At 30.7% G+C, this 14,317-nt stretch overlaps 1 protein-coding gene across 3 annotated transcripts; it reads right to left on the minus strand.

Moving 5' to 3' along the window:
• On the minus strand, positions 1,647 to 5,772 carry LOC109348124 (E3 ubiquitin-protein ligase MBR2-like). Of its 3 annotated transcripts, XM_019588361.1 has the most exons (8): positions 5,639 to 5,772; positions 5,303 to 5,385; positions 4,023 to 4,574; positions 3,768 to 3,968; positions 2,841 to 3,235; positions 2,630 to 2,713; positions 2,382 to 2,549; positions 1,647 to 2,031 (listed from the first exon to the last, which is right to left on the minus strand). In XM_019588361.1, exons 3-8 carry the CDS (start codon positions 4,543 to 4,545, stop codon positions 1,909 to 1,911), a joined length of 1,494 nt encoding a protein of 497 aa, XP_019443906.1. In that variant the 5' UTR covers positions 4,546 to 4,574; positions 5,303 to 5,385; positions 5,639 to 5,772; the 3' UTR covers positions 1,647 to 1,908. The 3 variants fall into 3 exon arrangements, with proteins under 3 accessions (XP_019443906.1, XP_019443904.1, XP_019443905.1); XM_019588359.1 differs by having other exon boundaries at positions 3,768 to 4,574; XM_019588360.1 differs by lacking the exon at positions 5,303 to 5,385 and having other exon boundaries at positions 3,768 to 4,574; positions 5,639 to 5,764.

Raw genomic sequence — 14,317 nt, forward strand, 5'->3', positions numbered from 1 at the left:
TGTTGAAAGCTAATATTCTATTCTAAAATAATAATAATAATAATAATTTGGATTGTTTACAAAGTTGTCCATAGAATTTGTTCCAACCTAAATAAAGTCGATTGGCCCCTTCCCCATATATCCTTCTATGATATGTCCATACTCTTGGGATGGAGATGCTTTAACAAACCTGAATAATTTAGGGGATAAATATACATTCTTCTATTAATTTAATAATCTTTCTGAAACACATCATAACCATGAATGGGGATCACCTGTCCCAAAATCAGTGTGTCTCTATGTCCCAAGCCAATAGGGTTTTTCCAAGTAATGCACATATGTTACTTTAAGTTTTTAAATTTTTCGTTTTTAATGAAGTGTCAATTTTTTATTGGACCGGGACAGGAAAATGGACAGGAATGGGACAGGTGATCTGTGTCCCATAACCATAGTACCTAAACCTACACCTCTCACCTACTCATTCTACTTGGCATTTAAGACCACGTTTTTTGGAAACTACAGAAACGAGATAAACGTGCAAAATGTGTGTTGATGTCCCTAAGCACACCTATTATAAGGTCACGTGTATAATATTTGTAGAAGTTATTGTTTGACTATGTCCCATGTACTTTGGCCAAGTCAACAAGGATTGTTGAGGCAGGCAGCGTCCAATGAAAGATAAAAATTAAAGGGAAGGTTAATACTTAGAACTGACATGTTGTCTCAGATTTTGTCACATACGATACATTAATAAAAATAAGATATGTCAATTAATTTTTTTAATTATTATTATTTTTTGCATCATTATTGTTTGATTCGGAACAACATATGAGATATAATTTAGGACAACAGATTTATATTTATATTGTTTGGGTCATGTTATTTAGTATTAGGTACATTGTATGGTGTCTCCTTATTTGCCTTGTAGGGTGGTCAATAAAAATATGGATAAGATCAACATTCTCACTTGTTGCACCACTCACTCTCCCACTCCATTTAATTGATGATAAAAGTGAAATATATTATACAAAGATATACACATGCGGGTCTATGTATCTATCTATGGTGGGGCACACAGAAGTTAATGCAATATATTTGATGTTTTCTGCCTGTGTAAAATAAAGTTAATGCAATGTCAAAGAAAAACATTAATGATTTATATTTGCTTAGAGTATAAAAGTGAGCAATCAATAACCCAACATTGCTTTTTATACGGGCCTATGGAAATGATTGAATTATATTTACTAAATCAAAGTTGAAGGCTATAGAGCTTTTTAATTTTTTTATTGCATAACTTTTTATTTCATACTAATTCCTTCTTATTGCTTCACTCTCATGATGGTTTTAGATTGGAAATTTTGCTCTTTGTAAAAGAATGAGGTTATTTTTGCATTGATAGGTTTGATTTTTAATTTGCATATTGTTACAAATTCCTTTTATTCTATCTTTTTTAGTTCTCTAAATGTCATCTCTGATTGTGGTTATCTTTAGATTGATTTTGTAGTAATAAGCTACGATAATTTCATTTGACATTCATAAATTTGTTCAAATCAGATTTCTAGCTCTAGAACACTTTCATTGCATACCCCACATGAAGAGAATGCAATAATGCAAAACACATGAAGAGCCATGAAATTTCCAACCATACATATCAAAATAATAAATCATAAACAACAATGGTATAGTTACCTGAAGTTAATACATCAAACAGAACAAAGTATGTACATATTCATAGATACAAAGTTCTGATGCAAAAAATAAATGAGTTGGGCACTGTAACTGTCTATATATGTGCAAGTTTACATATACAAAAATACATATCATATAAACTCTGTTCAAAAATAGATTAGCCAAGAATAACATAAGGTAGGATGAGAATGAGGTGTAGACTTCATTTATTTCTATACATCATCATTCCTTCCTGAAAGTCTAGGCTTCTGATTTGCATATTGGGCATACATTTTTGACAAGCAACCATTTCTTTAAGCAATCTGCATGATACTCGTGCTCACATCGAAGAACTCCAATCTTATCTTGGTCCTTATATTCGTCCTGTGAAATTAGATACAAATAGTCCAATTAATAGGGGATATAATTCATAAGTAAATCAAAGGCAGCACCATCCCAGAAATTTAATGCCAATATAAATGAAATTTAAAATGGGCCCGGTCCAAGTCTTGCGATGTGGTACAGTAATGTTGTCTTCGATTATGCGAGAGAGTTGCTACTTTGTCTTCGATTATGCGAGAGTTGCTACTTTGTCCAAAATGCGTATGGCCATTTGGACTTGTAAACTCCGAGCTTTATATTTATTTACTTTTCTCATTTCCAACTTATGTGGGGCTTCTATATTTTCCATCAAAATAAAAAATTGAATGAGGCGTATAGGTAAATGCTCATACCTGACATATTATGCACGAATCGGATTCCTGATTGTCAGAAGGTAGCTCCTCCAAATTAATAGCGGTAGCGGGTGCTAAATAGGTCTTTGTCTTCAGTTGAGCTGTAATTGTTTCCTCTGATAAACCGGTGCTTACTTTGCCAATCCGCTCACCCAATGCAAGAAGATCCTGTTGTCAAATTTCAAGTGTAAGACTTCATACCTGCCCTCATTGATAGGAAAAATACAGTATCAGACTTGTGTACTTGCCTCATACGACATATCCTCTATGTCCAAGCGCATATCTCTGTGATGGTCAACCAAATTTCCGACTTCATCGATCAAAGCAACATCCTACACAAATCAGCTTTAAGTGGTAAGAAAATCAATGCATTTTTATGTAAGGAAAGTATTATTCTTTCTACATTAGAACGACATATGGAGTAAAATATTAGTTATCAAGAGAGATGGAAAATATTACATCCACTTGGAGAAATCCCATGGAGGGGAGATTTCTGTGTCCGAGAGTTGCATCGGGCATGATTGCTCTATGAGGTCGATATATCCGTAGGCCTGCTGACGGAGCAGGGCCAACATGCCTAGGAACCATCTCAAAACCAGTCTGTGCAGGGATCATGGCACTGCGAGAAGGATTTGTAGGAACCCTAAATGAAGCTGCAGTTACCGGAGGGTGAAAGTGTATATTGTGCCCTCTTACTCCTTGCATAGGTAGCGCAGGATGATGATAATTATGGTGTGGATGGTTGGCAGGAGAGGGATGAGGAAACCTGAGGCCATTTCTGTTGCTGGATGTATCATGATATCTCTGCAAACCCATACTTGCATTCTCTAATGAACTTCCATTAACATTTGGTGCTGGAGAATAATAGGGAAAGACTGTCAGACAAAACTCGGAAATAGCATATCACATTCAAAAAAATTGGGTTAATTGTTATGAACTTAATTGACACTGGATGAGGCAGATCATAGTCATACGCATAAAAAAATCTATGCAATTATTTAATTCGTTAGAAACCATTGAGTCCCACAATGGTGGCTTATCAGAAAGTTTAAGGTTATATAAACTTGGGTTCTATAAATCTAAATTACCTTGGCAATTTTGAACAAATAACAAGCATCTAAAGCTACAAACCGCACCACTATAAATTCATTAACCCACTCTCCCAGAAAAGACTTGGATCGGCCAACTTTAAATTTCAACATGGTATTAGGGCCCTTATGCCTCACGGCCCAATGACAATCCTAAGATGAAATCCAATTGTTGCAGCAGGCTTGCAGCCTCTGAGACTCAAGCCTAGAAAAGAACACAAGCCCAGGCAATAAAACGAAGACAGGCCTGTGGCCTATGAGGGGTAGAGAATAAAGCTCCAAAAATGGAAGCATATACCTTGCATATAAGGCATTGGAAGAGGTTGATTCCAGGCGGTGGTATGGCCATCATTGTTCAACTGCTGCTCAAACCATGGAGGAGGAGCTGGCAGAAAGTGCTGCCCTAAATAATTTCCACGAATCAAATGATTGTGGTCATGCACCATAATAGGCTCACTTGACCTGTTCCATGCACTACCGTGTGGTCCTACTTCCACAAGTGATGGCATGTGCGAGGAAAATGATGCGTTATCCATCGTAGCGACCCCATCATGTCTTGCATTAGGGGGAGCAACAGAAGAACTAGCTGGAGCATTAAAATACTGGTGATTTCCTCTGATACCTTCAGCAACTTTCCGTTTGTATGGAGCTCTGACGTCATCCATGAAAGCACTGCTTCTTCCAAAATTATCTGAAGAACTTCCGGAGACTGCAAATGCGCTTGAACCTGGCAACTGATCAGAGGCTTGGTGATTTAGAGCCAAAGGGGTAAATACACCAGTACTAGAAGAAGGATTCATGCCAGAATAATATATGTTGGCTGCCGGTGCACCACCCATGTCAAGATTATGTTGAGGCTGAATGCCATTGTACTGTGCCAACCCATACCCCCTAGTATTGTCATAAGCATCTTGTAAATAGTAGGAAGCAACATTAGTTGTGTTCCCTGAAGCTGACACCATTGTGCGGATATTCGGATGTGAGGAACTCGCGGAGCCTCTCAAAACGATACAGGGTTCAGAGTGAAAATATCCTTGATTTTGTTGATCCATTTCCGAATCTGTCGTCTGATCCATAAGTAGAGATTTGATGATGCAAATTAATCCTAATATTCCAGGCAAGGTAAATAACTCAATCACATTTGTAAGAAAAACTAAAAACCAATTAGATAAAACCACAAGAGCGGACAGTCAACACAAGAAAATAAAGTGTACAGTCTAGGAAGCACAAATATGAATACGGCATGATACACATAAGTTGATATGCAAAATTGGAAGCATTCATAATATAATCGGAATATATATAGAGGACAAGCATCTTAAAAACATCGAAGAATCCAATACGATAGTTACCAGTACGACAACCATTTTAGGTATTGGTGCTACATGGCGTATAGTCAAATTTTGACACCATAATATTCCTTATCAACATTAGTCAGTAGCTAACCAATTGGAAAATAACTTATGATACATTAAATGGACATGATTACATGAAAAATGCAGCTTTTGTACTTCAAAGGGTAGCCAACTTGAACCAAATAAGGGTGGCTCTATAAGCATCCCAAACCCAAACATATCCATAAAAATATAAAAATATCTCCATATACATATATACTCATGAAAATATGTGAAGTTAATTTTCATAGTTTCATAGCCCTCATGAATTGTAGGAATCATGGATATATATAATCAAGGGATCAAAAAATTGTTTGAAAAAAATATACTATTTTTGTTGTCCAACTACTTTCAAGGTTCATAATCAAACAAGAAAGTACATAATCCATAACATCCCAACTTCATCATCACCCACCAAACAAACCAAAAGAACAGATACCTTGTTATCATCAAAACAAAAGCTTGCAACTTCCAAGTTTCAGAGATTAATATAACGTACGAGGAACACCTCCAAAGTCAACTCTGTTGAAAATTCATAAGAAATTAAAAAATTAATTTTTTTTTACATTAAAGTTAAAAGAAAAGCAAAATTATTAATGGAGTTAAAAGAAAAAGCTCAGAAATTATAATCCGGTGAATGTGATCACAAACCAAGAATACAAGTTTTTTCCTTTCATCAGAAAACGTGAATGAAGAGAATTTAACCCTAGATTGCCACAAAAAGCATATAATTTGTAGCAAAAAATTAAACTTTGGTGGAGAAAAATCCAATTACCGTTGAAAGAAAGTGAAGGAAGCAATAATTGATCACAATCCGTATTGGAAGAGGGAAGAGAAGAGAGAAAGGGCGCGGTGAAGAGAGAGAAAAAGGGACAAAGGGAGAGAATGAACAATGAAGAGGATCGTGTCTTTCATGGGAAAGAAAATTTCATGTTTTATAATGTAATTATATTTTTTTTTATATTTAGTGTTTTCTAAGTTTTTTATATTTCATATGCTGGTTTATAATGGGAGTGTAAAATTTATATATTATTAGTGTAAATATTTATATACATTTAGTATATCATTTATATTCATTTATAATATTATTTCTTAAGAGTTAATAATGATTTAAAATAAATAATGAATAATGCATTAATAGTGTAAAATATAAAAATACACTTACACTATTTATGTATATATTTTTTTCTCTTATACTTTTTGTGGCTAAAGAGTTTAAAAAGAGCATAATATATTACATTGAAAATATAACATTCATTTATGTTATATATAAATATTGAACTCTAAAAAATGAAAAAGTTGTGAAGCATATTACTTGGATAGTTGGTTTTGGTCTTCTACATGGGCATTAAGATTTTGAAAGTAAAATTTATTTTTATTTAAAAAATATATATATATATATATATATATCACCATTTCAAAAGATAACTTAATTTTTTTACTTTTCTTTACTAAAAAAATATCATTTTTATCATCCTATCTACTAAACCATTAATCATTGTCTTTGTAATTGGTGGAAAAAGTGTGAGAAAGAATTGATATAATTACTACACAAACTATGTTAGTTTATACTTTAAAAATTCTTCTCGATTTTATGAATAAAGAAACTCACATGGTAAGAACTTATGATGACTTAGTTTACATTAATCAAATCCTAAAATTATTTTAGGATAGTGACGGAACCAATCAAATTTTAGATTTTTATCATTGGTAATAATCTTAATACTAATTTTAATGTAGCAAGAATACCCAATGGAGAAATTAACATCCTTTCTTATGACTTGTTTTTTCCATTAGGCTCAAGGCCCAATAGCCAAGATTGACTCATGCCCCACATATTCAATGAATGTTTCTATGCTCTAACGCCAATGATTGGTTGAGCTTGTAGGATTCATGTTTCTACCATTGGCTAGTAGCCAAATAATCAAGATTGGATAAAAGCTCAATTCTAATCGGATAATTGCATTACCGGGAAAAGAATCTTGAGTTTTGGAGTTTTTATTGTATTGAGTTGTTTAGGGATTAGTGAGCCATGTACAAAACATAGAATTTTTGACTCTAAGATTTGAGAGTACACCTGTCGTATCACTCCATGTACCATCAATTTTGATTGGTTGACAAGAATTATTTAAGTTAAAACTATAATTGTTAGATATTTTTTTAGCCAATCATATCTTCTGTCACATGAAGTGACACAAAACATTGGTACAACAGATGTGAACCTCTTGATTTTTTGGAAGTGAACAAGTTCATTCAGTTCATTACCAACCATAGTTTTGCGATATATATTATGAAAGATAGCACTGGTGACTCCATAATAGATGGGGATCATCTATCCTGATTTTATGTCCCAAACCCTATTCCCTCCAATTAAAACTTGACGCATCAATTATATATATCCACTCATTTTATTAGAAAGTTATCTCAGTTCCATTTTTACTCTTTCCTCTTCTCATCCAAACTCAATCCAAGAGTCCATTTTATTTTGACACTTGCTCAAAGACTGAACCTCCTCATCCCTTCCATTTTATGAAATGAAATTTGAGAGTGTTCATTACCAATCCAAAGATTAATAGCTTCAGGCATCACACCAATAACATGTGTAGCCCACGGAAGATGAGAATCACAGTCATTAGCTAAAGCAAAGTACTCAGTTCTAAAACAATCATTCTATCGTTTCGCATAAGCCATAAATGCGGAAGAAGAAGAGGCAATGAGGTGAAGGGCCTCACAGAATGGAAGGTGTTGGACGTGAGCAAAAGCGAAGCAGAGAGGGGAAGAGGGTGGGGCGGTGGTGAGAAAGTCCGCAAGGCCGGTGGGGGTGAGGTGGAGGGAGAAGGAGGAAGAGGATAGAGAGTGAGAGACGTTGGAGTGGGGGTTTTCCCTTTTGTCACCAGGAAGGGGAAGTGGTAAAGAGGTTCTGCATTGAGTTTGAATAAGTAGAGAAAAAGGTAAAAATGGAATTGAGATAACTTCCTAATAAACTGACATATATAATTGATGTGTGAATATTTAATAGAAGGGAACAAGGTTTGGGACATAAAATTGGGACAGGTGATCCTCATCCCTCCATAAATATATCCAATCACTAAAATGTATGTCAAAATATTTATTACACTTTATTTTTATTTCACATTTTCTATCACATCATTACGATATTCCTAACTAATCAAATAATATCACATGAATAAAAAAAACTAAAAATAAAAAGTAATATTTTGATTAATCTATAACAAATAATGATGAGATACTCTTAAAAAATATGTGATCTATATGTCCTGGTTTTAGAATATATCTTCTCGTAACATTAGGAAGGGTCACTCATGTCCATGATCATTGAGTAATCATCACACCAGAGTATCTTATCAAAACCATCACACTTGATAAAGTTCATTTTCCTTTTTCTTCACATTGAATATAGGTTCTCTAAAAGACAAATTTTCTTCTCATGTAATATAGGTTCTCCAACAGATTAAGATTATTTGACATGCAAGACAAGTAACTGGATTTTGCACTAATTTAGGAGTTTGCAACTTTGTTTGCTTCTTAAAATAAATTATCTTTTTGAAAAAAATAAACGAAATTAATGTTAAGGAACATTAAAAAACAGTATACTTAAATTAGAAAAAAATCATAGTTATTACAAAATATATAGTAATATAATATTATTTTTATTAATCAACACTCCTGATTATTATTATTATTAATAATAAAATGTTCAAACTTCCTTGTGAATTAGGCTAACTCATCCAATTTCTTAGCATAAACAATTTCAATTTAATCACTTGTATATATTAAATATAAAACTCACCCTGATATGTTGGAGAAGCAAGCACCAATGGAAAGTCAGAAACAAGAGACACAAAATGAAGCAAAACAAAAAGCATAGAGTGGACGAAAAAACATGAACTTGCTTATTAGAGCAAAGATGGAGAAAATGAAAATAAAATATCATTAGAGTTATGGATAAAATTATTTTTAGTTATTTAAATATCATTATATATATATAAACATGAACTTGCTTAATTAGTATGTGATAATTGGTCAACTAATTCTTGCAAATTTGACTTCTATTGTGGGTGTTTACAGGTTTATTATTGTTGAACTATATCAAAATAAAGAACTCACCTCACACCCAACACTAACATATTAACTATAAAAAAATTGCAGTTTCTATCTCATGTAACATGCATGATTGTAATTTTTCTATGCACAAGTTGAAGTATATAATTATATATGAGTGTAATATTTATGCATTGCCAGATTAAATATCTATATACACTTAATATATCATTAACTATTTAATTGTATTATTTTTTAAAGAGTCGATGATGATTAAATATGAACGTAGATGATGGAGTGATAATGTATCAAACTCATACACTTTCTCTGATGCATTTATTTTTTTCTCATTCTTTATTTACATGAATTGATGTTTCTATTTGTTCACTTATGGTGTGGTAGTTCATTTTAAAAGTCTCAAATTTGTAAGAAAAAGGCCATCTTGATGATATGAGATTAGGTATTTTAGGTTCTAAATTCAATTATGTATTGTGGTGATTAACATACACCTACCTCATATATTATATGAATTAATTTTGACTATATACTAAAGGTTAAGCAATAAACAAACCCGAACTTTGCTTTCTTCTACTTTTTATAATGTCACTCATCTCTCTCTTGTTAAACTAATGTGATTTGAGATAACTTGTTTGTATTTTTGTATATATTTTGTCGTGTATGAAGAAAATTAAAATATTTTATAATAAACAATATGTTTATGTATTTAATTTATTACGTGCGTATCTTTCAGATGAAAAAACATAGAGTTTTAATATATCTCATGAAGATTTTTAATGCTAAATAAACATTAATATTAAATGTATTTATCAAAGGAGGCCTAATACACTAGTCCCTACCTAATATAATATGGAAAGACCTAAAACAATAAATATATTTTCCTACAAACAGAGAAATTATTTCCAAGAAAACATTTATCAACACGTCTATATATTAAACATTCTTTATATAATTAAGGCTACAATTTTCTCTCCAAAATCATTCTCACAATTTCACTTTAACAAAACAAAGTTAATATTTATCTCATCTATAATGCAATTCCACAAAACTGTTGCTGTTCTAACTTTATATTTAAGGCATATCAATTTGGAAATCAACCTTTATGTCGAGTCTTTTATATATAATTAAGATTTCAACAATCTTATCGAAATTATTCTCACAATTTTACCTAAAAACAGAAAAAAGTTAATAATTATCTTTCCAATCGTATAATTTTACCATGCTTCTAACTTATACCATACTCATACGGGTCCCACAAGTTTTAAGAAAACAAAAGATTCATTATCTTTAAGATGGCTGCTCTCATGGTTTTCAATACTGAACCGGTAATCAAACCAGTTAGGGTACTGGTATAATAGTATAGTGGTTTAATTGATAATTTATTAATTAAACCACATACTAGTAAAATTAGATATAAAAATATAATATATTATTATTAATGTTGAAAAATCAATAAAAAAATCAATATTTTTTTTAATTTCATTAAAAATTAATTTTAAATAAAAACTGGCTGGTATGACCGGTACGGTTCAATTGAAAACCTTCCGGTATGACTGGTTTTGATCGGTTTTGGCCAGTTTTAACCGATATGATTGCATGATCGGTATAACTATTGTACCGTACCAGTATTAAGACTGGTTCATTGATTTATCGGTTGAACCGGCCGGCACGAACCAGCTTTTATAACACTGGCTGCTCTAGCATTAGTGGTTTTGTTGCATAATTTACTCCAAGAGAGAGTAAGTTTAAAAAACTTATTTTCCATCATAACTATTAATTTTAGGGAAATCTAATAGTTTATATTTATTCATTAATTCAAATTATTAAATTTTCCTAAAATTGATGGCTATAATATGGAATAAATCTTTAAAACTTACTCCAAGTATAAGTGAATCTTCTCCCATTTTCAAATTACAAATACAATTAATTAAAAATATAATATTAATTTCAGCCACAAATTATATTTGAGTTCTGATTTTTCATCATGTCTATTTATTATATTCCATTTCAGTTATGATATTAGTATATTAAAATTTCACTTAATGTACAATTTGACGAAAAATTTTTTTTTTGGCATTGGAGATTGAAAATTGTTCTTTGATCGACTATAATTTATTATATATTAAAATTACAATATGTTAATACATCAAAATTGTAATAAATCATTTGTTAATTATAACAAAAAAATAGTGTATTCACAAATATCATGATAATGACCAAGTATAATCTATGGAAAATATATGGGAAAGGTGCAAAATAAAACATAGATGCTACAGAATATTCTTTTAATTTTTTGTTTTATTTTATTTTTAAAATGGCACATTTTGAAGTGGTCCTTTTCTCAAGTGATTCATGTTATTGGCTACCCTCATTCACTCCCATGTGTGCCCAATGTCTCCTATTTATGAATGAGGCTAGATGCCAATTAATTTTTTCATTATCATTTTTATAAGAAAAAAGAAACACAACAAATTTTGCTTCCACCTTTTTCATTTGCATGAATTGATGGTCAAGTAATAGAAAGGCCCTAAGGAGAATTCAGAATCCTAATTTGGGTGAGTTTGTTTGCTTGTAGAGCACATCTTATGTCCCACAAGTTGTGTAACTGTATGTACCATTAAGTTGTTATTGGTTAAAAAATATATTTAAGTTAAAAACTAATAATTAATTATTTTTCTGACCAATCACAATTGATAGCACATACAATAGTACAACTTATGGGATAGTAGATATATGCCCATTTGGTGGAGAAGGCAAAAATTAAGATGAACAAGGGATCTAGAGTTATAGCTACAAGAAAGCATATTCCTTACATACACTCAAAGACTTTTTATTTTAAACCTTGTATTCCAAGTTAAACAAATAATATATGTTTTATTTTTTGTGTTATAAAATTTATATGAGTTAGGTTTGTGAGGATCATTTAGATCATCACAACTCTATAAAGGCTTAAAAAATTACTTGCAAATTATTTATAAATAGAGAGTCCTCACACAAACAGTAGAATTAACATAATTATTTTGTATTATGCACAAAGAATATCCCGATTCCCAAGGCAAGAATTTCCTTAATATCAAAATAGAGAATAAAATATATACTCATATCAGGAGATAACTTATCTCCTTAAATCTATTTATTGTTTGATATGTGTCTTATTTTTTAATTTTATAATATATTTTAAATGAAAACTTCAAGAGAGAATGAAAATAAGACATTTGTGAGACAATGAGTAAATTTAAGGAGATAAATTACCTCATATACTTTATTCTCATAATATTGGGTAAATTCCTTATCTCCTATCTAAAAATTATTAACATGTGGCTGATCATCAAAAAGACGTTGGTCTAGTGATGTAAAACTTTACTAGATTCTCAAAGTCAGTGATTTGATTACTAGGAGAAACATACACCCTAAAATGGATAAATTTATTACCCAAAAAGATGAGATGATACTTTTTGTAGTGACTGTTAAATTATTCAGACAGTAAAAGGACATCAACTTTTATATAACCATTTTTGCTCTTGCATGAGATTGAGGTTATGTATCTCTAATTCTTCATTGTTACTCCTTTTTGTCTTTGTTATATGTCAAAATTATAAGGTTTTGGTAGCTAATCCATTTTAGAACTTTCAATATAAATGCAAAGTCTAAAATTTTCTAATAATACATGGACTTTACTTGTGATTATTATAATCTATCTTTACATGAACATGGTTACTAATATGTTTTTCATACACACATAAATTGAATTACTAATAGAGATTAGGATCCAAGCTACTATTTAGGGTTAAATATAAGCTCCCTTCTTAAGTTTAATGTAATGACTTAAGTATGAATCCCAATTCTCTTGCTCATAGGATAGTATTTTTGCCCAACAAATTATTTGTAATTGGTAAATTAAATACATAGCAATTATTTTAAAAACTTGATGTCTAACTAACAGGAATTATTATGCTACTGGCCTAAGATGGGTTTGAACATCATTTCAACATGGAGATGGTATTAAGAAGTTGAAGAAGGGAACAGAAAGAAAATATGTGTCTTTTTTATTTTTATTTTACAAAAACTAAATGTGTTTGCAATATATTATTGGTTGTCTTTAAAGTGAGGCGTTGATTATATCCTCATCCAAGTTTTTCTATGCCAAGACGATATACACATTATAGTATATTATTGTATACTTAAAATGATAAATAATATACTAATTGTATATTAATATCTTTAGAGTAAAAATATATAGATATTATATTTAATTAATAATGTATTGGTTTAGTAGAATAAGATATCATTAGATCTCTAAGGTTGATAATTTAATTTATGGAAATAATATTTGTTGGAAGAAGTAGTCATGAACCCAAAAATAATGAATTTCTTACCTAGAAATGTAAGAGATTACCATAACAAAAAATTATATTTGTATGCAATTTTCACCTCATAACCTTTCTAATATAAACATGTTTATTGTACTGAGAATAATATTCCTTCTCCAAACATTAACTTTAAAGAATGTACTTCACAATAAGTATCACTTATTGGAATTGAATCATTGACATCATGGTCTAGCCACCGTACATCAACCAATGTTTTATTGGTAGACTGTTGGGGTTAAAAGTTCAGTTTGGTTTGGTTATTGATGCAATTTAGTGATCACACAGAACACAAAATATATGGTTCGGTTCTACTCGATTAACCACAAATTTTATTTAGGAACCGAATTGTTCATTAATGGTTCGGTTTCGCAGCTTTTCAACTTACTTAAAAAATCCTCTAAGAAATAATTGAACAAAATTTGCAAAGTGTAAAGTCAACTAAATGAATAATAAACACATCAATAATAAAATATTCAATATTAATTCAATACTCTTTTAGTAAAACAATAATAATTCAACAACTTAATACACTACAAACTTGAAACTTTAGTCCATAAAATTTTCCACAATATCCAACAAAATTTAAGAATGACAAACTTAATATCAATTCTTTAGTCCAATAGTAACAATTACTAGTCCATATCATCATTAATATTCTTAAGTTCTTTTTTTCTTTCTTTTAGTTATTTAATTTCTTTATTTAATTAATTTCATCTCTATGAAACAATATACATTAGTTTATTAATTTATTTTTTCTATTTGCCTCTTATTTATAGCCTATATGTATTAATAATTTTAAAAATTTAATCATATTTTATCTCTTAACTTTAAATCATAAACCTCCAAATATAAAATAATTATTTATTAATATGCATTTCGCTTACAACGATTCCAAATTTCCAAAACCGTCAACCGAACTTAAATAATTCCAAATAAAAAAACCGAACTTAACCGCGAAACCGAACCAAATTGTATTTTGTAGTTCAGTTCCATCAGTTTTACGG

This window comes from Lupinus angustifolius, chromosome LG05, assembly GCF_001865875.1.
Source record: "Lupinus angustifolius cultivar Tanjil chromosome LG05, LupAngTanjil_v1.0, whole genome shotgun sequence".
Lineage (NCBI taxonomy): Eukaryota > Viridiplantae > Streptophyta > Magnoliopsida > Fabales > Fabaceae > Lupinus > Lupinus angustifolius.

What these genes read in the sequence shown, in the direction of transcription:
- LOC109348124 (XM_019588359.1), bottom strand. Translation starts at nt 4,545, where the DNA reads ATGGATCAGACGACAGATTCGGAAATGGATCAACAAAATCAAGGATAT. An exon ending in TCCAATGCCTTATATGCAAG is followed by an intron (nt 3,236 to 3,767) that starts GTATATGCTTCC and finishes ATTATTCTCCAG; the next exon opens with CACCAAATGTTAATGGAAGT. An exon ending in TGGGATTTCTCCAAGTGGAT is followed by an intron (nt 2,714 to 2,840) that starts GTAATATTTTCC and finishes TGATTTGTGTAG; the next exon opens with GATGTTGCTTTGATCGATGA.